Source organism: Anopheles coustani, chromosome 3 (assembly GCF_943734705.1).
Source record: "Anopheles coustani chromosome 3, idAnoCousDA_361_x.2, whole genome shotgun sequence".
Classification (NCBI taxonomy): domain Eukaryota; kingdom Metazoa; phylum Arthropoda; class Insecta; order Diptera; family Culicidae; genus Anopheles; species Anopheles coustani.
Window position 1 is genome coordinate 56,737,791 of NC_071288.1, and position 27,171 is coordinate 56,764,961.

Sequence of the window (27,171 nt, forward strand, 5' to 3'; positions counted from 1 at the left end):
GTGAGAGTTGTTGCATAGTTCCGTTAAACACTCAGATAGTTTAACACGCACATGCTGTAGAAGAAGGTGGTATACATTGATTTTCATTCCATCCTATTACACACGATCTACTCAAACATACATCTCTATTGTTGATATCATCATTATCGAGTGCAGTGTAATAAAATCAGCACGCCCCATTTATTACTACAACAATCATATGGTTTGACTAGCACAATGATGGTTCAGTTTTGCAGTGTTTTTGGAAGAAACGACACTATTTTGCCATTTAATCAGCTGCAAATTTTGTTTTTCGTTCCGTTATATCATTGTACCAAAAACCAAATTAATCCAGTGACACGCTTTGTTTTTTTATGTGTTCATCATTATATTGGCACCACCAACCGCTTCTCTCCTTGCATCGCTCCAAGGTATCCAACATCCCGTGCTGCTTGCTGAAATAATCTATGCATACAAAAAAAAAAGAGCATGAAATTCAAACGCTAGATTGTAAGAAAAAATTCTAACACATTACAATAAATTTGCTACTTTGCTTTAAACAAATTGCTTAATGTTTTGTAAAACGTAATATCACGGTATTAAACTGTAAGCAAATATACTATTTTTTCAGAACTCCAAAGAGGCTCGATCCCTATTTACATTATGATTTATGCAAGGCAAACGCTCTTAAAGAACAATCGATGGAAGCACTCTCTCTAAATGCAATTGACGCTCAAAAACTTTGTACGATTTAAATAGTCGCATTTGCTGGTAACATGTGCAAAAACGTAACCCTATGGTGTTAAAAATGGACACTGGATTCTGAATGAACCAAAATCTATTCTTCTCAAGAATGCTGGAGGACATATCACCACTTCATTTAAGCGGATCGTGTGAAAAATCCAGACATTGCTGTTCACCGTTGAAGCACATTTTATTAGATTTATCATAATCGTTTGCACCAGTTTACTCAACGAGATGAAGCAACTCCATATAGGAGGAAAAAAAAGAATGTCGTCGTGGTCTCCTATCACGTTATCAATTGTTTTGCCATATTTCTTTAAAATCTTGTCAATTTGTTGTCTTTTCAAATTTAGCATCCTCGTATAAAACTTGTAGTCAAAAAAGACCAAGTGAGAGATACTACTTCGCTCGTCCAAAATGCATTATGTTCAGCACAAGCTTTCTAGAATACACGGATATCCTGAATGGACAACATCATCGTGTAGGAAAAAAAAATTAAGACTTCTTTTCTCGTGTTGACGAAATAATAAAAGCAAAATAAAATTAAGGATTTGAAAATGTGTTTCCTGTTTTGTCTCCCTCTCCTTCATTGTTTTACATCAAATTTTCAATTCAACTTCACTTTTGTATGATTTGGCACATGTTCGTAAGATGCTATTCTACGTATCTTACATGATAAACACTTTTTTCAAGGAATACTTTTTTCTAATAAATTCATTTTTCAAAAAGCATAAAACTATATCTTATCGTTTCATCATTGTGAACACATACAGTGGCTAAATCAAACTTCTTGGCAAATGCAAAAATACCACCAGTAAGTTTATCATTATGTGTACCTGTTATGCATTTGCTGAGCAAAAGTGAAACAAAACTCGAATCGAAGTCATTTTTACGTAATTAAGTACAAAAACTGAAACAAAAAAATTAGTAAAGGTATGAAAATGACATGAGGGTGCCCATAGCGGCAGTTCAAGGAAATACCACGCCACAGGTCGCAGCTCTAATCTGGCACCCTCCAGTATTACCAACGCCTGACGGCTATAATATACCGTCTTTCGGTCACAGAAATTTTCTTCGGAGGGCGGCCTTGTCTTACTAGGGGATGTCGTCTGCACATAAAAAAAGATGAAAATGACGATCAACAGCTTTAGGATGTATGAATGAAAATAACGTAAATAAATCCATACATAAATCTACATTGAAATAGTTAGTATAAATGTAAGACCATTAAAAAGGAGTAACATATACAATTAACTAAATAAAACACTGAATTGCGTGCATCTTCTAACGAAATATGTACCAGAAAGGTGCCGTTTTTATTTTCACTATTTCTGCTTAGGACATTAACCAACAGTTCCCTTAGAGGGCATGGGACCGATTTTTAAAACCAAGATAATGAAATTTCAACCCCATGTTCGTGTTTGTGCATGTACCCAAATAGAATTGCTTCGTTTGATTCTAAAACCCAATTTGAAACGAACCTATGAAATCCTCTTCCTGTGCTACGATTCTGGTTGCTTGCATCCGTTAGTTTCTCTATTGATAACTGCAATCACCACCACCATTACCATCCTTTTCGTTCTCGTTGTAATTTTGATCATTTTCTCTGTTGGCTGCTTAATCGTAGCATTTTCGAATTGGTGGTCGATCCTCCGGCCGTTGATGACGCGCTTACAAACTGCAACTCCGTTAAAATGATGTTTTGCCAAAAATGAAGTTTCCGGGAGAGGACGGTTCATCGGATGAGAAGTATTCGCGCCATAACTCGGCGAACTGTTCGCGATCCACCTCAACAGCTCCCTGAGGATGTTAGTAGAGGCAAGAGCAAAGATGATAAAACAAAGGATGAAATATTATAATTTTATTACCGGCTGTATGGAATATTTCTACTGATATCATCAGAAGGATCTGTTTGGTCATAATATTGGATATTTGCATGTCCATAAAAAATCAATTCAAATCCCAGCGTCGACCAGATGGGTAATATTAATTAAATCTACCTTTAACCAGCAACTCTGCAAAATTGGCAGACCGACAATTTTTGCACAACAGCAGTTGGCACATTGCCACTACTGGATTGACCTAAATCCATTTTTTTTTATTCATCATAGCTAAACATTACCCGGGACGACAAACTTCCAGCATAAAAACATGCGAAATGTCCTTACCAAGGATAAACGTAAAGCAAAAACAGTTTAAAATCAAGATTCAAATTTTTCAGGTGAAAGATATCCATTCGACACCTAAATTGCTTTGAAGCGCAATGATAGTTTTGGGGTTTGCGTATCCAATGATTTTCAATATTTTAATTTTATTTACAATTGCTCCTAACGTTGTATTTTAAAAAACTAAAAAAACGAAGAACTACCAAATCCACTTAAAGACAGTTCATAAAGTACACTCGCATTTATTTTAAATATACCACCATAAATATATCAAGTTTGGTTTGCTATCTTAGTCCAATTTTCATTATTCGTTAAGATATTCCGGGTGATTTCTTTATTTTTATTAGCTCTAGCCGAAAGCTTCTAGATTCTATAGAAAACTGGCATTTTACCAAGTAACTATGTCTATAAAACCTTAATCAAAATCGGTCACCGGTGCGTCATAAAGGTTTAGGTTTTGTGCTCGTTACGCGAATTTCTTCCGCTGGCCAAAGGTGTTATCGATATAACGAAATACCCCGCTTCCCATGTTGAGCATCATGCTACAGTCAATTACCCGTCTCGATTGAACAATTGTCTGAAGTCCAATGTGGAAGCGATTAAAATATCAATTTTCTTTATCCGCACCACTGACCCAATCCGACCATACTAACCTTCGACATCTTCTTGAATGCTTCCTGGCATTCATTCTTGTCAACGCCATAGCTCGAGCAAACGATGGAGAACTCATCGGCATCGATGGTTCCGTCGTGCGAGGCATCTTCCAGGTCGAACATGAAGTTCATGTATCTGTAACGCGTTAGAAAGAGAGAATATTACATTATGGAACATGTGGGACAGTGGAAACATGACGAATAGAAAAGAATGCACAAGCTTTTCAATGAAGGAACCATTTTAAAGCTGAGTATGCCGCTCAGCAAACTAAAGATCTGTCCTCATTTTCTTGCAAATATGAGGTTCTACGAGCAGGTCATACACGCAGAGTTTGAGTTTGTGGACTTTATGAAATGACAGTCCGAAGATAAGACCCGGAATGGTAACTGTGGTAGTGGTTGAAGTGAGATTAAATTTATTTCCCCACTCTTCCGACATTTACAAGAAAAACAATAAAACGGAAAACGCTCCTGCTTCCGCTGTTCCATCAAAACGGGTAGCACTTGGTCTACGTGTCACCTACTACGTTTTTCGTCTGTTATTGCTGGATAGAAACATAAATCATGTTCCAATCCGCAAACCTCACTGCTGGCAATACGGCCAATGCAGCCACAGAATTTAATTTATACTCCTTTTCCGCCAGATCCTCAACGACGGATACCCGGTGTCTGAAGATTCGCACTTTATGTCACCCCATCGTATTCCCGAACACTGTCTTATGCTCCGGAATAGAGATATCTCCTTAGGTCCTAGCAGTGCTAATCGACGCAGGCGTTGCGTGGGTGGAACGATTAGTGTATAACACCTTTTAACGATAATATTGTTATGAGAACAGAGATCAAAAACGTATTTTCGAACCAGATGTTCTTAGGCACGTTTGTTTATTGCATACAATTTCAGTGCGCGAAGGATCAAACCAAGCTTCTACAGAGGCTAACACTGCTCCATCGTTGGATATGTTTCCTTTATTGACAATATGGTTCATTTATTTCGATGACGACACAATTATGTCTGTACTTGTTTTCTTTCAGAGCAAAAGGTCATGTTAACCTTACGTATATTGAAATGAACCGCGGGTTTTGCCAAGAACATCGCAAGTTGTGACATTTATTGTAAAACAAGCCTCAGTGTTCAACCCATAAATCTTGTTGCCCCAGGTACCAATTCAAATCAAGCAGTGCGAAAAGATTTATCGATTGGAAATGGGACTATAAATTTCGCTCCACAGCTATAGAATAAAATAATGTATTTTTTGCGCCATGTCCTTCCGGAAAATGTGTGTATTTTGCTTAATCTCTTTTCCTACCCAGCTTCCTCATTGCGAAGGGGTGGCGAGCGGGTATTTTTGATTTTTCGTCAAACAACATTGTTAATTGCTGTTTAATTTGCCATTGGAAGGCAAACCGATGTTCAATACAGCCCTCCTGCCGTGTTGGGTGTTATCGGTAAAAAGCCATTCGTGCAGCAGTCAAGAAGCAAAAGTTTTGCCTGTACAATTTGAAACACGGGCGATTTCGTCGGAAGCTGCCTTAAGCTCGTTTCACGTTAGGAAGGTAGTGAATAAACTTTGCCAACAACGATCACGGGCGATTGTAGGGTCGGTGCTATAAGGGAATCGTTCTTATTCCGTACGTCGGAGTGAGGGCACAGCTTTTTCGAGGGCAAACATCAACAGACAAGGGAAAACTTTCTCAGCCATGTTCATAGGTAGGTATCGTGGTTCGCAGGAACGGACGTAAATTCCAAAACATAAATCCCTATTGTAGCTCAAACCAAATCGAATCCCTTTTCCGGCTACCCTTACACATTGCCTTCTCTTTCGGTTATCGTATACGGCGAATAAACGAATCGATGACAGTATTTAAATCAAAGTAAAATAAACGAGACCGCTTGCGTTTGGTCGCTGTGACCATATTTTCATCAATTCTATAGTAAGCGGAGCTTCCACTCGGAAGCCACACGAAATGTCGGTGAGGTGAGAGGGTTGTATTGGTTTAAGGGCAGCTCTCCGACATCAAATCAATTCTAAATCGTCCTAAAATTGGCGACAAAGGAAGCTTTTGGGAATGTGGTTTGTACTACTTTTCCGATCGGCCTTCTCGAACCTGTCCGACGAAACCTTAGCTAGCTGATTTATGGTGAAACTCTCCAATAAAAGCACGAAGTTATGCCTACTGAACAGCTTTTTTACGGTCAGAAAGTAAAGATTCAATGGCGAATAAATAAATATTATAACCTAAATGGAATCATCGCCATCGATACCCTAGTTGGATACGAGATTATTTTCCTGGTTTCAAATTACCAACGCAGCTTTGATGATGTCTCGAGTAGTTTGGGTGGATTCAATTACAAAACAGTTTTCGTTTGGGATAATAAATTAGATTTACAAAATTTACGTATCTCGACTTAAAGTGTGTATGTGTGTATTATGACGACTATTGGAAGATGGTTTATTTGAACATAAGGGAACAATGCCTTTTTACTTAATTTTCCTCAATTCGCAGCGTAATCCCGAACATAAAATAAGCGATAAACGAGGCTTAAAAGATTCATTCAGAATTATTTTCAGTCCAACTTGAGTATGGCATCTACAATGAAGAGTCCACTGCTGCGCTTCAACATCCGCACAGAAGGACTTTTTCTCGGTTGAAATATATCACCGGTGAGATAGTGCAAATGATTTAAATATTTCGTCAAACGGCTTGTGGATGATTTGGTATTCATGCGAGAAAAATTATATCTTTGCGTTATTCTTTGGCGCAGACTATCGCCAAATAGACACATCCTCTTATCGTATTTCCGTCTATCACAATCTGGAGGACTGCATAAGGTTGTATACGTTTCCCTTGAGGGCTTAAATCACTTTTTCAGACATTCAGTACCTGACGAGGCTTGTGCATGAATAATGCAAACGAAACCGTGATTGATAACAGAAAAAATATGTCGTTGTGAGGCATCCTTCTTTCTCCCCTGCAGCAAATAAGATGCAAATAAGAGGATTTCTACTCCTTGCGCGATGTTAGAAAGTTTCATTGTTGATTTCCGAACAACAGATGTGTCAATATCGTTATCAATCCACTACTAGCGAAAACTAACTAAACTATCTCAGGTGTTTTTTGCCGTTTGACGCATAACGAACAAATAATGCATACTCTGTACGACACGTTGCTGCAAAAAAATTGAAAAGAAGTTGATTTTCGATTATCTTGTTTGAGGAATATTACGAATCAAACATTTACGGACAAACACTGCTTTTCAGTTAAGAAATGAAACTTCCTGCGTACCATTCTATCAAGTGTAACCTATATTTTAGTGCTAGTATAATTTACTATTGAAATAAATCTCCGATGTTTCATATCTAGTTTTCATACATTCCAAACTATCTTACCTCAACTGCCAGTCCATGGCAGTACTTGGATCCTTAGCGTAGGCATCCCACATGTTGCACCATTCATCAACCGAAACCTGGAACGAAACACGAAATCAACAATTAGCGACACTGCTAGAATAGTACCGGTAGTTACGTACATTAGGAACATCATCTACTGATCGTACGTATCATCATCAAGTATACGTCAGCCCAGGACGGACATAAAAATATGTGAGGATGATACGATGATGCGTACTGACGAGACCACTACAACTCGAAAACTCGTCTTACGATGCGCACGTCATAAATGTTTTCATGAGTATTTTGGCCCATATACTATACTTCCGGCAACTCCAGCCACAGGCATCCATGAAACAGTCTGGTACGACCGGGAGGTGTCTACCGACCGTTTCAAAACTTTACGAGCTTCATCCGGTGACTACTTCCGTCTGCAGAGTTTGATTATGTGCCGATCGTGTCCGAGCCACGTCCCGTGCAGCCTACTCCCTTGAGCCATCGGACTATTGTGTTTCATGGTGGACCGACGTTTGAAGCTCGCGTACAATCCGTCTCAAGGGTTCCAAGTGAATGGATTTTAATAAAAATAACCATAAACTTCACAGCGCCATCGAAACTCTTCCGTTGAATCTATGTGTTAAGCCAACATAAGCATAAAATCTTTCATCTGAAACATTATACCGTCCGGATCACAAGGCTACTATGGACACCACGGAAATGAATCTCTTTATTTGTAGTCGACAAAGCACTCCCAACTACGTTTTCAAGAAGCCTCTTGTTTCTAGACCCTGTACTACGCAAGCCAGCCCGGATGCGTCTTATAAAATAGGAAACCTAGTTATGCTGGCATACCTGTTGAGGCAATTGATGGATAAATTAGAGCACGAGGTATTTATGAGGGCAGGATATTGAATTGTCGACAAAAACGGATGCAAAGGATGTGTTTGTGGGTCATTATTCAAAGCGTCGGTGGGAAATATCGCATTACTGACAGAGAGCTGTGAACGTTGGAAAAATACGGTAAAAGATGGCACCCTGTTGGTTAACACAACGAAGCCAACTTTTCCTTTTACTTACTTTTAAATCGATGTGCCGTATGCACACTTCCTACTTGAACGTTAATCGTTTACGAGACGCAACTCCGTTGGTTTTATGCATTCTACTCATTGAGTTATCCACCGCAAATGTAAACATCAATTTGGTCTGCTGTACTGACTAGTAGAAATGTGACAAAATATGGACTCAGACGAAATCATATCTCAACACGCTCTGAATGAGGATTCTAAGGTTAACTCCTTACAACTATGGAGTTAACATCAATGAAAACGCACACTAGTGCGAGAGTTACGAAGACTTTCATCTCGATATCTCACAAAAACACATTGTAAAAGCGCAGTTAGAAAAATCCTATCGATAAGTTACTCAAGTTAATTGAATCATTAATATATCATAACAACTTTTTACTGACTCGCTCTTGAGAAAATCCGGCTCATGAACGAAGCTTTGTTGTTCCATTTTAATCTCCTTCCATAATAACCATTAGTTTTTTTATTGGCTGTTAAGATTTTCTGTCAAAGGTTTAATTGAAAAACTTCCATCACATGAACCAACTGGGTAGTCTTTCCTTTTTCAAATTTCAAAGCAAAATCTTTCCCAAACTTTTATTTTGCCCATCCGTGAGTATATTGTACCGTTCTGCCCATATTTTCTTCATTCCTTGATAAGCAAAGGTAAGGTAGGCACCACATTCAAATCGTAAAATCCGCATCAAATGAGTAAATAGAGCTTATTTACTTTTTAAAACATACACCACATTCAACCACAGATGGGTGAAGAAAAGTTTTCATTTCAACGCAATATTGAATATTCTCGTTTGAATGTCTGTTAATCAACGCTTCACATAATGACTCATCATTATATCATATTATTCATTTGCGACATCAGTTAGATAGGTACTAAAGCACGGTGATTATTACCTGCTCGGATAAGTTTAGTATTCCGAATACATTACTCCACATGCTCCAAGTGCACATATGATAAGAGTGTGTGTGTTTTATTGCTGATTTAGTTCATGAGTTTAGTTAAAAACAACAGAATAGCTCATTCTAAGATGCCGTCTACTATTGAATCGCTATATTTATAGCTCTCGCAATGCGCCAAACACACTATAAAAATCGTTGAGTCTGGCGCTAACTCTCGTTAAATGTCACGCTCATCCTATGGTCAATTGTAATGTTTGTGTGCTGAATATGCGTGTCATCCTGGCAATGGTGCACTGACGCATCGTTCTCGTTCGCAAGCAGAACACGTAGCTATGCGAACCTATTTGTATCCTTGACCCACAGTATGCGACCGGTCCAGATTTGAACAACCATTAATTTAATATATTTCCTGGCAATGGGCCATTTTTGATTGTCCGGTAGCATTTTGGATTTCAAGCTCAAGAGACTGCTCTGCTCCCCATGTTCTCGGTCGCTCTGAAAAAAAACATGTACCTCCATCGATGGTGATTCCATTAATCGTCACCAGACCAAAAGCATACCTCCCTGAAAGCCAGCCACACAAAAGCCACAGAATTCTTTCAACACGGGTCGGACATAGTCCCAAAAATAACCAGTTTCATGACGTTTTTCTGTTGCTCGTTGCTGGATAGAAAAGCTCGCATTCCTTACGGAAGCAAAATTTCCGCACATAGGGAGAAAGTTTTCAAAATTTCAAGATTTTCACAATGTATGAAGTTTTCTATAGTTTTTGATCATTGTATCATTCTAATTTATATCAACTTGGATTCGAACAAATACAGATACTCTCAAACTCACAACTACAGTTTCATTTCTTAGAAACAACGGAGGTACTATGATGGTGATGAAATACAATTTAAAAAAACAAACTTACAATCCGGAGCCTATTAAATCCTTTGACCTTCAGGCAATGCCCACTGGAAGACATACATGCTCTAATCTATTTGAAATAAATCTTCAAAAACGTAACCAAAACCGATGAACATAGATCGAATAAAATCATAAACCTCAAATATGGACCATCAAAAAATCCTTTAAAATAGATCGAAATCTAAAACTAAAACTAATTACAGGCCATCTGATCAAATGTTCCTACGAAATCCGCTTAGAGCGTTCGCGTCAGTCTATGACTATCACTTTGCTAGTGCCTCCACGCAATACCCATCAATCCGTTAGACGTACAGAGGCTACGTTCAATGTCGAAAACCAAGCACAAAAACAGTTAACGCTGGCTCCGAAAGAATTCGATCAGGTGATGAGTTTGCATGCCTCAAGGTAAGTCGTGTGTTGCTAGAAAGTGCAACACAATACACAAAACAGCACACAAAAACAGAATACCTGACCAAGAAACTTGCGAGGTGATGCAATCTACCTTTAAAATCATTCCTTTCTGTATTGGATTCATCGGTCGCAACTTGTCGATTGTGCAAAAAATTGGCGAAAATTGCTGACAGCCAACTCCATCGCAGCCAAAGAACCAACAACGGCATTCACCGTCCTTTTTCCAATGCATCTCGCATGATAAGCTGTATGCAAAAGGTAAGTTATACAACCACCGGCAAAGTATGGGGGGTAGTGTAACGTTTTGTCAGGTAGACTGGCCTGACCTGGCAAGTCGATTAAAATATCCCGGGAAAACAACTTTCAGCAGCACGAAGAGCGGAACGGTGGCATCGTCCAATAAATCGTGCTGATAATTATTGCTAACCATAGCAAATCTGGAATAGAAACACTATGCTACAATTCTATCGGCTAGCAAATTTGTCCTTCCGCATGACGATATGGCGAAACGGATGAGGTCCGCGTAATTCCGCTTTTAAAGACTCGTTATAAAATTGAAGCACATCTTGAGAGACGTACTGAAGTCATGCTATCCGCATGCTTCGAGAAACGTTTTTATGCGCATGAATAAAAATAAATATGAATCATTCATCCAATGAACATTTCTCGAAGCATCCCACATTCGAACCTTCCAGCATGATTGAACATGTAGAAAGCGTCAGACTATTCAACCATCCTAGAAGGATTTTCAGGGTTGTTTGGCCCACCGCATCAGACTGCATCTACTGTGTTTACGGTAATGAAACTTGCAGTGGAGAGGAACACGCCCACCTAGCATCAAACCGTTTCGATCTCCTTTCCTGATGCAATTCACAGACAAAGGGTCATTTCTTTCCCAAGCCAAGCATTGTTGCCAGCTCTCAGAAATAGGATGTCCACTCGAGATGGACGGAAATGCTTCCGCTGTAGATTCGCGATGCAACGGCATTAGGGATGTTGGAGTTTCGGTCTGAAGTGCTTAATAATCGTAAACATCCTGCTGAGAACTCGCGCTTGGTTTGGTTGAAACTCGGAACGCTCATTCCCATTCCACCTTCGAATCCATCAGCAGTTTTTCGCCTTTTGACTAAAGCACTACCGTAGTGGTTTCTTCGACCTCTTGTGAATGGGTCACGAACGGAACGCCAACTTACAGAAACGTCCCGAGCAGTTTCTACTGTTCTTTTTGTGTATCCACTTTCCGCTCCAGTACGCTTGATCTGCTTCATAAACCTGCATTGAGGCATCCGGACCGAAAACCACATCTGACAACGGGCGGATCCTCGGTGTTCCACCGGACAGAACCGGGTTCACAAACTTTCACTGCCGCTCAAAATACAGGTTAAAAGGAAAAACGTAGGGTGTTTATTATCACAGTGAAAAAGTCGAAAAAATCATACTTTTTAACCCTGTTACCTACTTTACAATTCTTCACCATGGGTAGTCTTGCCTTTATCCCGTATCGTTTCCCTTGTCGGACACAATTTAAGACATTTATTATACGGTTTGTCTCCGTACAAGAAGGGAGAAATTGTTGTATGAAAACCAAGCATAAACAGATAGTCTTTATTGCACTCGGAAGAACATTCAAATCTTTTTGAACACATTTTGGTTAGCAGGCGTAGGATAGTCGCTTGTGAAATTCCCAACTTCATTGTGAATTTATGAATTATTTTTTACTCCTTATTCCCTTGAACGATTTTGTTTGTTTAGAAATGTTATTCACTTTCAAGCAAGTTACACAATTTCTCGTCCGTCAGTTAGCTCGTTCGTCAGTTAGCAAATACATTTTACAATTTCATAACATCTCAAGAAACAAAAAACTTATCCATAGTTTACCCTTTACTTTTGGTTTGGTAGACCACGTTGAAGTGGTTTAATAAAGAACAGAACATCTCATCAGAGGTCTTGCTCAAACAAGGTAAGAAATACTTGACTAGGAGAGATATGCGGTTTTCATTCAAATCTCAAGCATTATCTAGGATTCATTTATACCTTGTAGCACACTGAAAGAGAAAGATTGCTGTACGTTTATGTTAGCATAGATCATTTAATACATGTTCCATCACATAGAAGTAGATGGTAACGGGGAAAGCAACAGAATGGAGAAATTTGAACAGTACTTAAAGTAATACAATAAATACCGAAACATTTTAACCAGATACTTGAAAGGCACAATGATGTTTGATGCTTTCGGCATAAAAAAATGCTAATCCTTAACGGATTTAAAAAATTAAATGTATACCACAGATGCAGATGCGTGAACTGAAGTAAGGTTTAGTTTATCCATTACATCACCTCATCTGCCAAATGTTGTTACCTGTACTTCCACAATCCGTAAAACACCAGTTGATGGGGAATAATTGTTACCAGCCTATTCGCAACATTGTAAACAAAATTTCCTAATCACGTTTCAATCAGGCATGAAATAGTATCATCATGATGAGTCCGCGCGCATCTATGGCTCGCAAGCACCGAACGGCATTCGTCATCGAAAATGCGCTACGTGCCTTTAGCTAGAAAGGGTGAAAACGGGTCCTGTATTAGAATGTGTTGAAACATTTTTGCACTTTACAACAACACGAACCTTCTCCCCTGTGATTCCAAGTATGATGCCACACCGGCACACAACCATTAATCTTCACTTGTCTTCGAGGGATAGCGGTTCGGGGTAAAAATGGCTTAATGGTAGCAATGTGCATGCCCTTTGCTCATCCACAAGCATCCCCGGGAACTCATAAACGGATGCCGACACTATTTACCTTCACAAAACATTCCACCAAAAAAGGAAACCCGTAGAATCTCCGAGCTCGCGAATGTTCTCTTCGAGTGAGCGGTCGCATGTCCTGTGTCCCCTGAGTTGGACGTGGATGGGAAATATTTATGATCGTTCCCATAATAGCAACGTGATGCAAAGACGCGTTTGCAAGGCAAGAAAAGAATTGTGCACAATCATAGTACCATTTCCGGGGTTTTCTCCCATAAACTAAGCTGGAAGGAAGTACAATACTCACCCTACCGACACGTGAAAGAGGCTAAAAGGAGCACACCCCATGACTGCCAACAGGTAACTGACAAAAGAAATCTTTTCAATGTCCATTTTTTGCTGTAAACGTGACTGCAATAGCTCATCGTTCCTTCCAAAACATATCCCTTGTATTTTGAGTTTATTGATTTAGAATCTTTGTTCAACCATCAAGATTACTGATCGTGATTTATCAAGCGAGGCTTAAACACTCAACTAATTTCATTTTCCCCAACTACGATGGATAAATGCGCAAGTTGGAAGGAGAAAATGGCAAATGTTAGATATGTTCAACAACTCTTCTTCTTCTTGGCGTAACGACCTCTTGGTCATGCCTGCCCGTTAAGGGCTTAGATGACCTTTTACTCTATGTGTACGTGGATAGTCAGTCCTCTCGTACAGGGGAGGGTCCGGTCTCGGTTGGGATTCGAAGCCACGCCGTCGAGGTGGTGAATCCCGGGGCTCATGTGCCGATTTTCTAACCGGCGCTACCGCTCGGCTGTCGCGGACCCCCAACAACTAAACAGTCTAACTAATCCGTGATTTGACAGTCACGACAACGTAACACAACCGAACGTCTCAACAAAACGCAATCATGCGGGAAATAAGTTTGTTCGAGAATTTAGACCCAACCACGAAACAAGTTGAGCAACTAAGTTATTGTTTCCTCTGAGTAAGTCCTTCAAGCATGGTGAACACTTATTCTCTCACACCCGTAGATACACCATGAAGAGTTTTTATTTTTTCCCAGCAATTCAAATTGAAGGTTCTTTACAACTCTGTCTTTTTTCCCCTCGTCGATTCGTAGGGCTTTTCCTGGTCAACTACGAGGACTGTTCAGTAAAGTAACCACACCGTCAAGACCGTTCGATGTGCTGCTCAAACCTGGGTTGGTGCAGCTTTATGACAGCAACCTGGAAGACCGAAAGCCACCGAAACAATTCTTTCATTCTTCTACCATAATACGGGGTTCATTTCCAGCCCCTAAAGTATGGCTCGTTAAACTTCTCTAACACATTTATTCGCTGCCTTTTGGTTACCTGAATTTTCGATCTGTGATTCCGACTTAGCGTGCAGGACTCAACAAAAGACAATCTTAACTAAAATGCTCTTTTCATTCATGGCTAAAGTGATTTCAAATCTGCATAGAAGGTAAAGGAAAATACCAGCTTTAAAAAAATACCCCATTTGACATTCCATTTCAGAATAAAACTTTTTGCTTACCTGGCCATCGTTGTCCTTGTCCGCCTTGGAGCGAAGACCCTCCCAGATTTTTAACATGCAGTCGTGCGTTTCGACATTTTTTGGATTACCTGCAGGCCATCCACGAAGTTCGCAAATTTTCTGGTAAAATGTAAAGTAACAATTTTAAAATAATCAATTTAAACACTCCTTAAAATTCAGATCGTGCAACTTGTTTCTTCTCGGCTTCATATCCAAATGCCTTCTTCTTAAGACCAATTTAACGATTAACTTATTTTATTTCTAAAATATTATTCAAAATACTAACCTCGATAGCCAACTCGAAGTCCTTGAGATCGATTTCACCACTCTGGTTAACATCTATGGGAAAACAACCAAAGTAAAAATATAGTTATAGTAAATATCCAATTAAAACTAACACTGCACATCATTTCAATAAGTACATACTTGAAACAAATTTAATTATTCGTTTCCATTTTCAATGCTAAGATTCCCTAGCACAAGATTATCAGAGAAAAGGTTAAAAAAATTGATAACATGAGTGAATGTGGAACGAAACTGTTCTATTAAAAAAAACTAAGCCCCACGTCGGTAAACGGCTCAATTCGTCTTCGGCACAACTCCCTACATTTCTGAACAGTTGTATCGGTAGAGCTTTAGGTGATTTATTCTTTACTAGTCATGCTTAAACCATTCGACTGTCGATCTGGAATCCACATGTGCCTGCTTTGCTGAAAAACTGTCTGCAACTAAACCACAATATGTATCCTAGACAAAGCTTCACTGCTCGTATACTGCCACGGAGCATTTTTCAATCAATTTAGCACCATCTTCATTGTTCTCTCAAGTGTAGTTGCGCATCCACAGCTGCAAAATAGCTTCTTTTAGCTGACTTTCATACTGAGATTTTGTGGCATTTCTTCCTGTCGTAACTGAGATAAAGGTTTAAGATACAGAAATCTCTAAAGATAGTCATAGCTCATTAGAGAAACACTAGTTCACATAATTCCCAAAATTAACATTCTGTATAATTATTCTTTCAGCATATCTACTCAAATCAAATATAAATTGCAGCATGCATTTTCAGCAGAACGTTAGGAATAGATGATGCTTTTTGAGTACACCGTTCAATGTGGCGGTGGGAAGGAATACAAAGACATTTCATACATCTTAATAAGGAACCAGAGGGGAGCAGAGTGGGGTCCGCGACAGCCGAGCGGTAGCGCCGGTTAGAAAAACGGCCCGTGAGCGCCGGGGCACACCACCTCGACGGCGTGGGTTCGAATCCCAACCGAGACCGGACCCTCTCCTGTACGAGAGGACTGACTATCCACGTACTCAAATGGAAAAGTCATCTAAGCCCTTAACGGGCAGGCATGACCAAGAGGTCGTTACGCCAAGAAGAAAAAGGGGAGCAGCGTTATGTTTGTATTTTATCTGGCCCCCGTCGCTTAGTCCAAATATATTGTAATATTCAATATACTATATTGTATATTAACGTGTGCAATAAAATTAGTCTTCTTAGGTTATCCAAATTCACGGGAGTCCACGACAGCCGAACGGTAGCGCCCGTTAGAAAATCGGCTCATGAGCGCCGAGGCCCACTACCTCGACGGCGTGGGTTCGAATGCCAACCGAGACCATACCCTCTCCTGTACGAGAGGACTGACTATCCACGTACTCAAAGGGAAAAAACGTCTCGGCTCTTAACGGGGAGGTATAACCAACACGGTTATTACGCCAAGAAAAAGAAGAAGAAGAAGAGGAAAATTACTCAACAATTTAAAAAATTATGACTGACAGATCAATAGATAAACAAAAAAAAATACAAACACAATATATTTTTATTGACTTGCTTAAGCATCACAGACACTAGCATTTTAGATCTTGATTCATTTACCAAATCTTTTCAACATGTTCACCAATAAATGGGAAATATTTCTGTCTACTGCACCCAGTTTTCTTTAAGTTTGCAGGGATAAGACAATAAATCTGCATAAGTCGTCCCAGTAACCTCGGTGAAGCGAACCAAGTGTCTGTTGTTTTGGTGTCATTTCATCCGCTCTTATTCGTCTATTCGTTATCCCAACCCATCGCCGTTATAGATTTGCTCTTCGAAAGCCTCGAATGCAATGAGCGTCGTATATGAAATAACTCACCCTTAGTCTTTATTCTAAAACGGCTTAAAGCAAACTTACACCGGAACGAATTGCGTTCGTGTTGCAAAGCGCAATCAAACTCAAAAGAGGATGGTTGAAATAGGTTTGGTTTTATTTCTTCGTTTACAGTTTCTGTTCTCTGCACCCAAGACCATCGATCGATAAGTATTAAACACTTTGATTTAAATGTCAACGGGGATTCAGGTTACTAACGAATTTGTCATGGAACACTGCTTCTTCAACCCCACTCATGCCAATCACATCAGCTTGGAGAATCCAAAACAGCTATGCAGTGGTCCTTCGACAGAAACCAGTGTGATGAAACTGGTTTATTTTTTCTATCGTCGCGAAATTTACGATCTCGTGGACTCTCGGGTCTGACAATGTTTATTTGTCATTTACTTTTCGTTCAGATTGGATGAGGATGAAAGATGCTATTTGGCTTTTCCGATGTTAAATGTTCAGTTCAAGTTATAGCTAGATTATCAACTGTATGAAATGAGTTCTATACCCTACCTCTATTGTACTGATCGAACTTGTTTTGCTAGACTCTGTATCTTATACTTTATTCTTTTATTAGTTATCTAATAAAACAACCAATATCAAATTCAACATGGATTTCGTCTTTCAAATACTATACACATCGAAACATTGTTTTTTACTCTAGAATGCTTTGTTATGTTCTAGATTTTCACTTGTACCATTGTAACATTACGTTATGGTTTCAGATGTCATGCGTATCTCAGGATTTTAATTGTAGCTGTTGCCTCACGACAAAGCTCAAATCAAAGTCAATTTGAAAACAATGCAAATTCTTTGTTTTTATTCATCATAGGCAGACCATGTGTCTTGTTGTTTGCTTTACCTGTCTGCTTAAAAAAGCCTTGAATGACGTTTGAAATGACAAGCGTGAAAAATATAGGCCAAAACGTTTCAAACAATCGTCCATGTCAACGTTATCTACAGAAGAAGAGATTCATATTATTGTGGATCAGTAGTAGATAAGACGAGTTTCCACGAAATGATCCAATTGTCTGGTTTGCACAATTATATTTCAATATAATATTATATTTCGTTTCTTCAATTTCCTCTTTTTATACCACATTTTCTCATCTAGTTTCTTCTATAATCATTGTAATTCGAATACTTTTCAATAATAATATTTGAAAAGAATTTTAAATTTCACATATTTTCTCTGTTGGGGATTATTTTCCTTTTGCTAAGTTTTTCTATCTCCACTTTGGATAGTTGCTTAATAATTAAATATATATAATTTATGTTTGATCTAAATTCTTCACTAAATAATGTTTATGTTTTCAAAACATGATTAAATGTAATTTGAGTAAATTCTCAAACGCCATTTTTTCCCAAGCAGCATGTTTCTCAATCTCATTAAGTGAGCATTAATGATTCACACAAAAAGTACTTCTTGCATTAGAATTATGCACCTTTTTTTGGCTTGAATTCTTTCCATTCTTCGCATAGTTGAATCAATTTCCTTGAAAATAGTCAGCGTTTCGACCAAACCAATTGTAAACTTACCGAAGAATACGTTGAAAACGTATAGTAGCTTCTTTTTGCGGAATTCCGAAATAGCCGACATGTTGATTTAACTAAAACTGCTGCTGACGACGGAAGATATCTGAAACAAAACGAGAAGTCTTACATCAACATAAGTTCTTTGTATTTTCCATAAAACTCAAATTTAATTTGTTTTTATGTATCCAAATGAGTTCTATAAGTTACCATATCCCAATGTTGTACATTTTCACTGAAGATTTTAATTCACGACATGCTGCGACAATTTATTTCGTTTCCCTCAAACAAGTTCAACAACACCATTTTGTTTAATGATCATATTTTTAAGCTAAACATGAAAACATTATGGCATGTAAAATTCAAAACACAATCCTCTTAGTTGACTTCCACAAAAAAGCTATAGACCAACGAACCAACTTATTACACCCTTGCTATGTGCTGTTTGACTCGTTCCCAGACACCACGTAGCGAACGAAGAACGGCTTTCCAATCGTTCTAAATGAGCTTGTGACTTGGACTTAGTAACGCAAAGCGGAAAATAATAAGTCACGGTCGTTTAGTAGGTACTTTTGCGAAAATAACGATTTGGAGGGGTAGCTCGTAATTCGAAGCAGGAAAATGGAAACCATCGATGACAAGGAGTTTGAGCCAAGAACCCCACTTCAAATAAACCTTTGACTCACGGGATCTGACGCAACCTCAAATGTTGCCACCGATGAATAGCAATAATCACTTTGCTTAATTCCCATAGTGACGCGGACACATCATAAATCTATGGAAGGTCACTTTAAAAAATCGGTGTTGCACTTATTGAAGTGTCTTGAATATGGTGAAACAATATTACTGGGTTCAGGTTCGCAGGATACGGACAATCAACCTGACTTTTTATGGTAAAAACTGGTCGCAGAAAAACTAAGTATGCCTTGCCCAGCCGAGGCTACATCTATTTTGTGTCTTTTCAGCTTGAAAAAATATGCTGAATGTCGTTTAACAATCTTGCTTTGCACATTCAAAGTGTAAAACCGCCTTCTAATTTCATTCATACATCCCCTTCATTCCATCCCATTCATTTAAAACATGAAGACATGGAGAGTAACCCACAATAAAGCGATTTATATGCAAATGAAATAATTTATCACTTACTCAAACTTTCTCTTGGCTGCCTCAGCTACACTTGAAGCTACACTAGAATAGGTTCTACTAGCTTGACGCCCCGGTGTTGATCGGTGACGAAGGGATTGAGAAAAGTATTATGGTTTTGACTATTACTTGAAAGATATGTTTGAGTTTAATAGTTACAATAACGACATATTTAAAATGTTTGATATTTCATCAAATTCCCCTTGATGTATAAACCTTAGGGTAACTATGTTGGATACACCTTGACATTTGTTTACATGCTTGTTTTGTCTGTGTTAGTAAAACTGAGTTTCAATTGTAAAATTTAGATGATTTTATTACAAAATTGTGATCAAACAAACCTTCAACAACATCTGCAGTACTTAAACTTAATGTGTGAAAAGTTTCAGAAGCGTCGGGTCAGTATTGGTTGAGTTTTTAGTGTACATAGAACTCCATACATAAAAAAAGCTAAAATATGTAGTAGATACACACAATGTCCAAAATACATAGAGCGAACGATGTAAAATTACGACAAATATCCTATGCCAATATGAATGAAAGCATAGCAGTGCTTTATGAGGCGAAAAAAGACAAAAGTGAAGATCGTCCTGACTATCACCCAGGCTGCTTAATTTTGTTCCATCTAAAGCCAACCCCTAGTATCACAGCGACCATTGCACACAAGCGTGACAAAGCGGGTGACGAAAGACATTTGGTGAACATAAACGGTGACATTTTGTTAGCCACGTGGTTGATAGAGGTACCGGTAGAGTAAACGAATTCTTCAAATTGTAAAAATTGTTATTGCTTGTTTTTATTGAATATCACGAATTCGAACGGTATAACACAAAACAAAAAACATACAAGACATCTGGCGAGAGACTTCTTTGTTGATAAATCCATCGTTGTGAGTGATGACCTTTGACGTTATCATAGATTAAAATCACTCAAAGAGTGGTACGAATAACAAAAAGATTAAGAATGTTTAAATGCGTGTATGCGTGATAATGTTTGCACCATCGTACTAACATGGTTCCAGTTTTCTCTGGGCATACAAATCCTTTGCTTTCTTTGCATCCACTTAATCCTTAACTATACAACCAAAATTGGTTGTGAACGAAAAACCACGTTTTACTTAGTTTAGCACTTTTACCATGACTAAGAAGCAGTAGATTACAAAATCATATTGCCGATGCCATAGAAATATCCCGGTGGACCGTGGAAAAGGTCTTGAACAGGGATAAGGTTGGGTAACTTTCCTCGAAGGTATCTACTGGGCTCCGTCCCATCTCTCGTAACGCACCCAAAATTAGAGACAGGAACATCTTACGTTCTGGTCGAAAGATATGTGGCCACCATGCTGGATTCCGGGTCTATCAATATGGCGCATTATGAAGGTCAAGGCTTACTCTAAACGCCACCTAAGTATGAAAGGCATCCGGAAAACATTGTCCAGTTTTTGGAGAAAATTACATCTAACTTACATGTTCAGGACCTGCAGTGCATTGCGAAAGCGCATGGAGACTATAATGGCCTCAAATGGCAACTCATTCGAAGACTTACATGCCTAAAAACATTGACAAACATATCCCTTTAGAATAAATTAAAAAATTACATCCTAAAATTTTTGAAGATATTTCAAATTTTGTTATTACAAAATGTAGTTCTCTTTTCTTCCTGAACATTCGAGCGCAGCTGAACAAATTATAAGCATATAATGCTGCACAAGTTGTATCATTCGTACATTCGCCATTTGCAAAAACGCCATAAGATTTACTGCCGTGACAAACGTTTTCTCAGAACAGGAATATAGTTAGTTCGTCTTGGCAAGCATTTTGTACGAACCGTTATTCTATTTGTAAATCTCGGTCCCGTTGTAAATCCGTACTGCAGATACATGTGTACCGCAACGAGTACGAAATTGAAACGATGTGGTCTGTTGGAAGGTTTAAGATACTGTTGACCATGCACATTTTTCATGCTTCACTCCAAATGATTTCTACTTCTCTGAACGGTTACATTTGGCAAAACCTAATGTAAAACCTAAACCAAAAAAAAAAACCTTCTTTAATATACTGGCTGTAGAAAACCATACTCTCCATACCATAATTGATCAAGTTTAGCTGATTATTGCTGAATTTATCGGTCGCCAAAAGACGCACCCTCATGTCGGTATAGTGATTTTCATTGGTAATAACAATTAAATAATCACCACCAACTACGAAACTGACCATATCCAATAATTGCCTCTATAAGAACGTCTGGTCATCGGAACATTTTACACCCCAACAATCTTCTCCATTGCATGCGATATCCTAATCGTTAGAGCAGCTGGCGAAGTGTACATTATTCCTCGAGGCATTAGATAATTACCTTCGACTTCCGGTGGTTCCGTATCCTCGTTAAATTCATTTGGAGTGCCGGTCGTTGGCAAGGTTCATAAAAGTAAAAGCTATAAATTTGATCTGTCATTAGACCTTTGGAAATCTGGTATCAGCGAATCGATGGCGGTGGAGTTGACGGAAATGAAAAAATTACTACTTTTGCATGTTATAGTCGAAATCATAGTCGGCTCTTTTATTCATTGGCAAGTGAAAAGTAATTTAAATAATAGCTGCTTATTTCGATAACGTAAATTTATTTATGTATTTTAGTACGAACTATCTAGCCGTAGAGCTAAAAAAATATTGATGAAGGCCAAATAACAATAAAGCAAAGATGATTTCAGTCCATCATTTAGCCAAATAAAAAAGCAACAATTGTCGAATTGACCCTTGTGCCGTTTTTTATATCTTTGGACTATTTCATTCTTCAACGAACCTGATCGCAAAATACACAGACAAAAAATATAATGCTCCCTATTCCGGAACACAACAAAAACAGTCACAAATTATCAACCTTATAAGCCTGCCAGGTTTACTCCCACGGCAAGAAAGCAGTCCATTCTGCGGAACGGCCGAGTAAAATGGTTTAATTTACGTTAATTTATTTGCCCTTTTTATAAAACCTCCAGGCTCTTGACCGGGCAGTGGTAGTTTCAAAACAAAGGAGCAAAAATGAGAAATACAAAATCCACACTGTTCGCAACGCCGCGCAACTTGTACGGAACAAATATTTTATTCCAGTTCGTTTACATTCTCCTGCCCAATTTGGCCACCGGCGACGCTTCCCGTCTTCGTCCACATGCGTTCTTGGCAGCAACAGCAAAGTTGTCGTAACTTTCCCTCTTTCTGGAAGGCACGTTTTGGCCTGATGCTGCACACCCTGACACACATACACATCGCAAAGCACATACACGCACCTCCCAAAAGTCTCCCTCGAGTCATAAATATTTTATTACGAATGGCCGCACGGCCCGAGGAGGGAAAATTTTGCTTTACTGATTTTCCCGACGGATTGTATCTCTACTTCGCCGCCCAACAGTTCAAAGCCAGGTACCGAGCATCACTTGTTTAACAAGCGTGGTAAAAACGCCCGGTAAAACGTGGCCTCTTGGAGGATTATTTAGGAGCAAACTCGTTGACCTGACCCAATCTCTGATATTTGATGCTTTAGCCGGTGGTAGTGAAGCGTGAACTGATTTTCTATTGACAGTAGCATCCTTGCAGGCAGAGAACGATAAACGTGAAATTGCTGTGATATCCTTTACCGTTTAGCGTTACGCTTAATAGCTATTCTTGACTGTTTAAAATCTGACAGAATTAATTAAATTTAAAAAAGTATTTAAAACCATTTGAAGTGTAGGAAAATTAATAATCAGACATTTGCTTGAAAGAAAAAATGTATCATATACTGATGTTATCGGTTGTACAGCATCCAAACAAATATCGAGATACAGCCCTTTTTCCGAGAACTTCAAATTAGCTATTTTTGGCTTGTGCTACAACTGTGTAGAAAAATTATACGAAAAACGGGATTATGAAAGTCGCTGGCTAGTGTTAGTAGTTGGCATGGCAGATTTTTTTATTTTTGCATTGCATCGCACTTCCGATCCAATTTTCTGACATTACTGCTTACGAAATATTCGATTGTGTCAGCATGTTCTAGAAATAAAGCTAGAAAAAACCTCCTACATATTGCTTTGCTCAATTTTCGCAGTCGTAGAATATTGAGTAAAACTCGTTTAAGCTTTACCTCGAACTAAACGGATTCATAATTTTGATTTTAACCTAGAATTTTTAAAAATCTAGCAGACTCTCTAGCATAAAAAACCAGGACTGATTATTTAAGTGCTTCCTTAGCCAACAAATAATGTTATATAAATTAAACGTTCGATCTATTCTAGTGAGAATATTGCAGGTCAACATGAAATCGTCATTTTAAAAAATATTTATCAAGTGAAGCAACTATAAATTTATTGTTGATACAAAATTATGCAATCGTTTATTCAAAGATATGTTCATCTATCGTACATCGTAGCATCGCATTTGCACAGCAAACCGTTGGTGGCTACCAACGCTAATTGGCTGCAATTCAATTTCCAATTTTAATTACTTCAATAAAGCAAGCCTTCAATGAAATATCCAATGCGTTACTCAACTGGTTAGCACTTGATGCATAATGTCATCATAATGTGCAACCCTAGAGGGAAAAAGATACAGTTTGCTACTTTTGCTCTCATTCGGCATTCATATTCTCGGACTGATTAAAGCTTAATTGATTTATGTGTATCGAACACATTTAACACTTTGCTTCGGTTTGTTCACATATATACATGCGCAAGAAAAATTTGAAACAATGCCATCAGACGAAGCAGTTGATGGGAGAACTCAACAGCATAATCAAACCATGAAAATGGTCAATGCTATGACACATCGTGTTAAAAACTTTTTGTGTGAAGCCTTGGGTTTAAATGCAGTATCGGCAGTACAGTTAAACCATTATTTCCAATTTGGCAGGGATAGATTACGTACCAAAAACGGTAAAGCCGAGCCGTTCTGGCTGATACGCATGATTGTACCAAAAATATTGAATCGGTTTCCCCGAATGGTAGCATCCTCCGGATAAATTCCTTGTTTAATCAACTTTTTATTCTGACAATTTAAAACCGATAAACGGGTTGGCTAAAAAATTAAGGATGTCAAAATGTGGTAGCACAAATTCTACCACGTTAATGTGGTCTATTATTTAAAATTATAATTATTATTTGGAAGAAACTGTAATTTGTAAAAAGAGGCATAACCCAGGCTGGTATGCATATATGTTTTCACTGTCTGAAATTTGACCGTTCATCAAAATTAATATATTTTCGACAATTTTATGCCAACTACAAATGATCAATGTCACAAATCATTGTACATATCAGGTTGTTATAATCTCCAATATACATAGGGAAGTTTTTCAAGGCTATTATTTATCTGCTTTCATGGGTTTTGCCCTTTTTCTCATTAAGTTCACTAAAGCGTAATCGTTAAAAATATAAGGATGCAAAAATGAGCTACAGTAATTTGCATAAACGTATCGTGATACAGCATATTGAAACAAAGGTGAGCATGGGTAGCAAGGAATATTTTTGTCCGTTTTTTACTGTGGCTGGACAACCGTTTCTAGAGGTTACGTGGCTTGTTCCCCACAACCCGTATTTTAAGCTCATAAGACTTCTGAGCCAGCCTGAACGTGTTGGTTCGTCATTGCACCTTGATGCTTCGAGAACAGGTGCAGTAACAGTTTTAATTATTGTTTTTTGCTACTTGCCGTCCTCCGGCCGACCCCAAAAATATCAGCCCAAGCTGTGTGATTTGCGAGCATATGCTGCGCTCCATTGCACTTCATCATCATCATCATCAGCTGAGGCAGCTGGTTCGGTCCGATGCAAATGTAATGCAAAGTGAACGAGTGCCAGACTACCCTACTAAAGCTCGTGTGCGTATCTGGCTATCATAATTAACTGTAGTCCAAGCTATACACGCTGTGTTACCTGACTAGACTAACCGCGACCCAATACAACAACATGGAACACCATGCACAACGTCGCGTGCCGAAGGCGCCTCCAGCCTTACAGCATTCGTGGTATAGAATGGGGTGGTTATTTCAGCGCTAATTAAGCGAACCCAAATTCATGCCACAGCAAATAACGAAGGAATAGCTATTTGTCATTGTCCATGCCTAGTTTTAAGCATCCCGTAAGCTTGCACGACTCAAATGATTCAAACCCATTTCCTTTCGGACATATCCACTCGAGACTTCTATACAATCTCTGAAATTTCCGCAACGTCCAGCGAGATGCCTTCGGTACAAGCATCGCTGCCAAAAACCAGGAAAAAGTTTTAATTGTATTCTTAACTTAAGAAGCGAAAACCAGTTGTCGCCTCGCAAGTCAAATATATCCACATGGCGTAGATTTCGTGTCGGAAATAGAGTTATAATTTTTTTTAATTCTTTTCATTCAAAAGTTTTCATACATGAACAAAAGGAATTAAATAATCAAGGTCATTCAAAACCTAAATGAAACGTGTGAAATGAAATAGAATGAAAAATTGAAAATAGCGAATAAATATGGTTTTATTAAAACTTAAACTCATTGTCTGATTGTTACGTGTTCCATAACAAGTTGCTCAAATCTACTTCACTCAAATACAGTAATGTTGAAAGGATGATTGAATTAACTAAAATATATCTTCAGTTTCTCAAATTTGTCAATGTTTGCACTAGTGTTGGAAGGTCACTTGGGCCTTTAGCACGCACGTCTATCTGTTTCTTTCATATTTTCATACGAGTCTATGCTTGTCACAATCAAAATGGCCAACTCGGCCAGATAGCTCTACCTGACAAAGCAATCACACTCAGAGAATACGTGAGTAGATGGACATGACTTCCAATGCATTCCATGCTTTAATAGAACGGAGGTGACTACTAGAGGAATGAATAAATCCGACGTTTCATTAAAACTATTATCTGATACCTTGTTTTTCTTCACATTCGAGAAGTTTGCTAACACGATGCACTTTGCTTAATGAAAAGGTGCGGACCACTAAGGGTTTTCCTTGTCTACCTACATTGAAACAACGTTCCCGTAAAGTGCCACATAATATTTCCAATACCATACGTTTAAGCGCCAGCTTTTGTTCCATATTTGTGAGATGCTCACATGTGTATGAGCATTCTAGGCGGCTAGAGATGGATAAGACGGACTCGTAATAACGAGGCTATGAACAACTCTTATTCTTTCTCTGAACCAGTAGAGCAGGGATGTCAAACATACGGCCCGCGGGCCACATGCGGCCCGCAAGCACATCGAATCCGGCCCCTTTGAAGCAATACATCAAAAGTTTCGATCTTTGAGTATTAGCTATTGTTTGAATAGCAAAATGTTTTTTGTTGAATTGAATGAATTGCAAGAGAACTGAACGAACGAATGTCTTTAAGAAAGTGATATAAAACTTTGATCCACATCACGCCGATATATTGCGGTTGACAAGAGCAAAGATTTCACACAGATTTTCGAGACAAGCGAATAAATAGTGTTCATACAAAACAAACGTCATGAACTACAAGAGCATTTTTAATAAAATAACAGATTTGGAGCAATAAGTTAGCTGTAGTAATAATGCACATTTACTTATTTTAAATCTTTACCAAAATGCACAATAGTGTTAAAGAAAGTTTATCTTTTACTGAAAATTGTAAATTTTGTAAAAAGTAACATAATATTTAAAAAAATTGAAGGTGTTAAAAACGATTGACTGGTTGGATCAAACCACGCTGATAAGAACATATTTTCATCAATCTTTTTTTTCATCAATCCAATTTTTATTTTCATCAATCCAATCAATTTTACGTTTGGTCCGCGAGCCAATTTTTGGGCGAAATGTGGCCCGCGAGGCCAAACGAGTTTGACATCACTGCAGTAGAG

At 38.5% G+C, this 27,171-nt stretch overlaps 1 protein-coding gene across 2 annotated transcripts in view; it reads right to left on the reverse strand.

Moving 5' to 3' along the window:
* Positions 1-27,171, reverse strand: part of LOC131261127 (calexcitin-1) — a 37,542-nt gene continuing 10,371 nt past the window's right edge. Inside the window, exons 2-8 of one of the 2 annotated variants that reach the window (XR_009178178.1) lie at positions 18,201-18,300; positions 14,807-14,859; positions 14,521-14,640; positions 6,931-7,007; positions 3,542-3,677; positions 2,205-2,523; positions 1-444 (exon numbers count right to left, since the gene is read on the reverse strand). Coding sequence is in view for 1 of the 2 variants with exons in the window: in XM_058263050.1 (XP_058119033.1) it covers positions 2,413-2,523; positions 3,542-3,677; positions 6,931-7,007; positions 14,521-14,640; positions 14,807-14,859; positions 18,201-18,261 (558 nt within the window). In the remaining variant the exon portion in view is untranslated. Of the gene's footprint in view, positions 445-2,005; positions 2,524-3,541; positions 3,678-6,930; positions 7,008-14,520; positions 14,641-14,806; positions 14,860-18,200; positions 18,301-27,171 lie in introns of those variants that run through there. The other variant, XM_058263050.1, reaches the window with a different exon arrangement.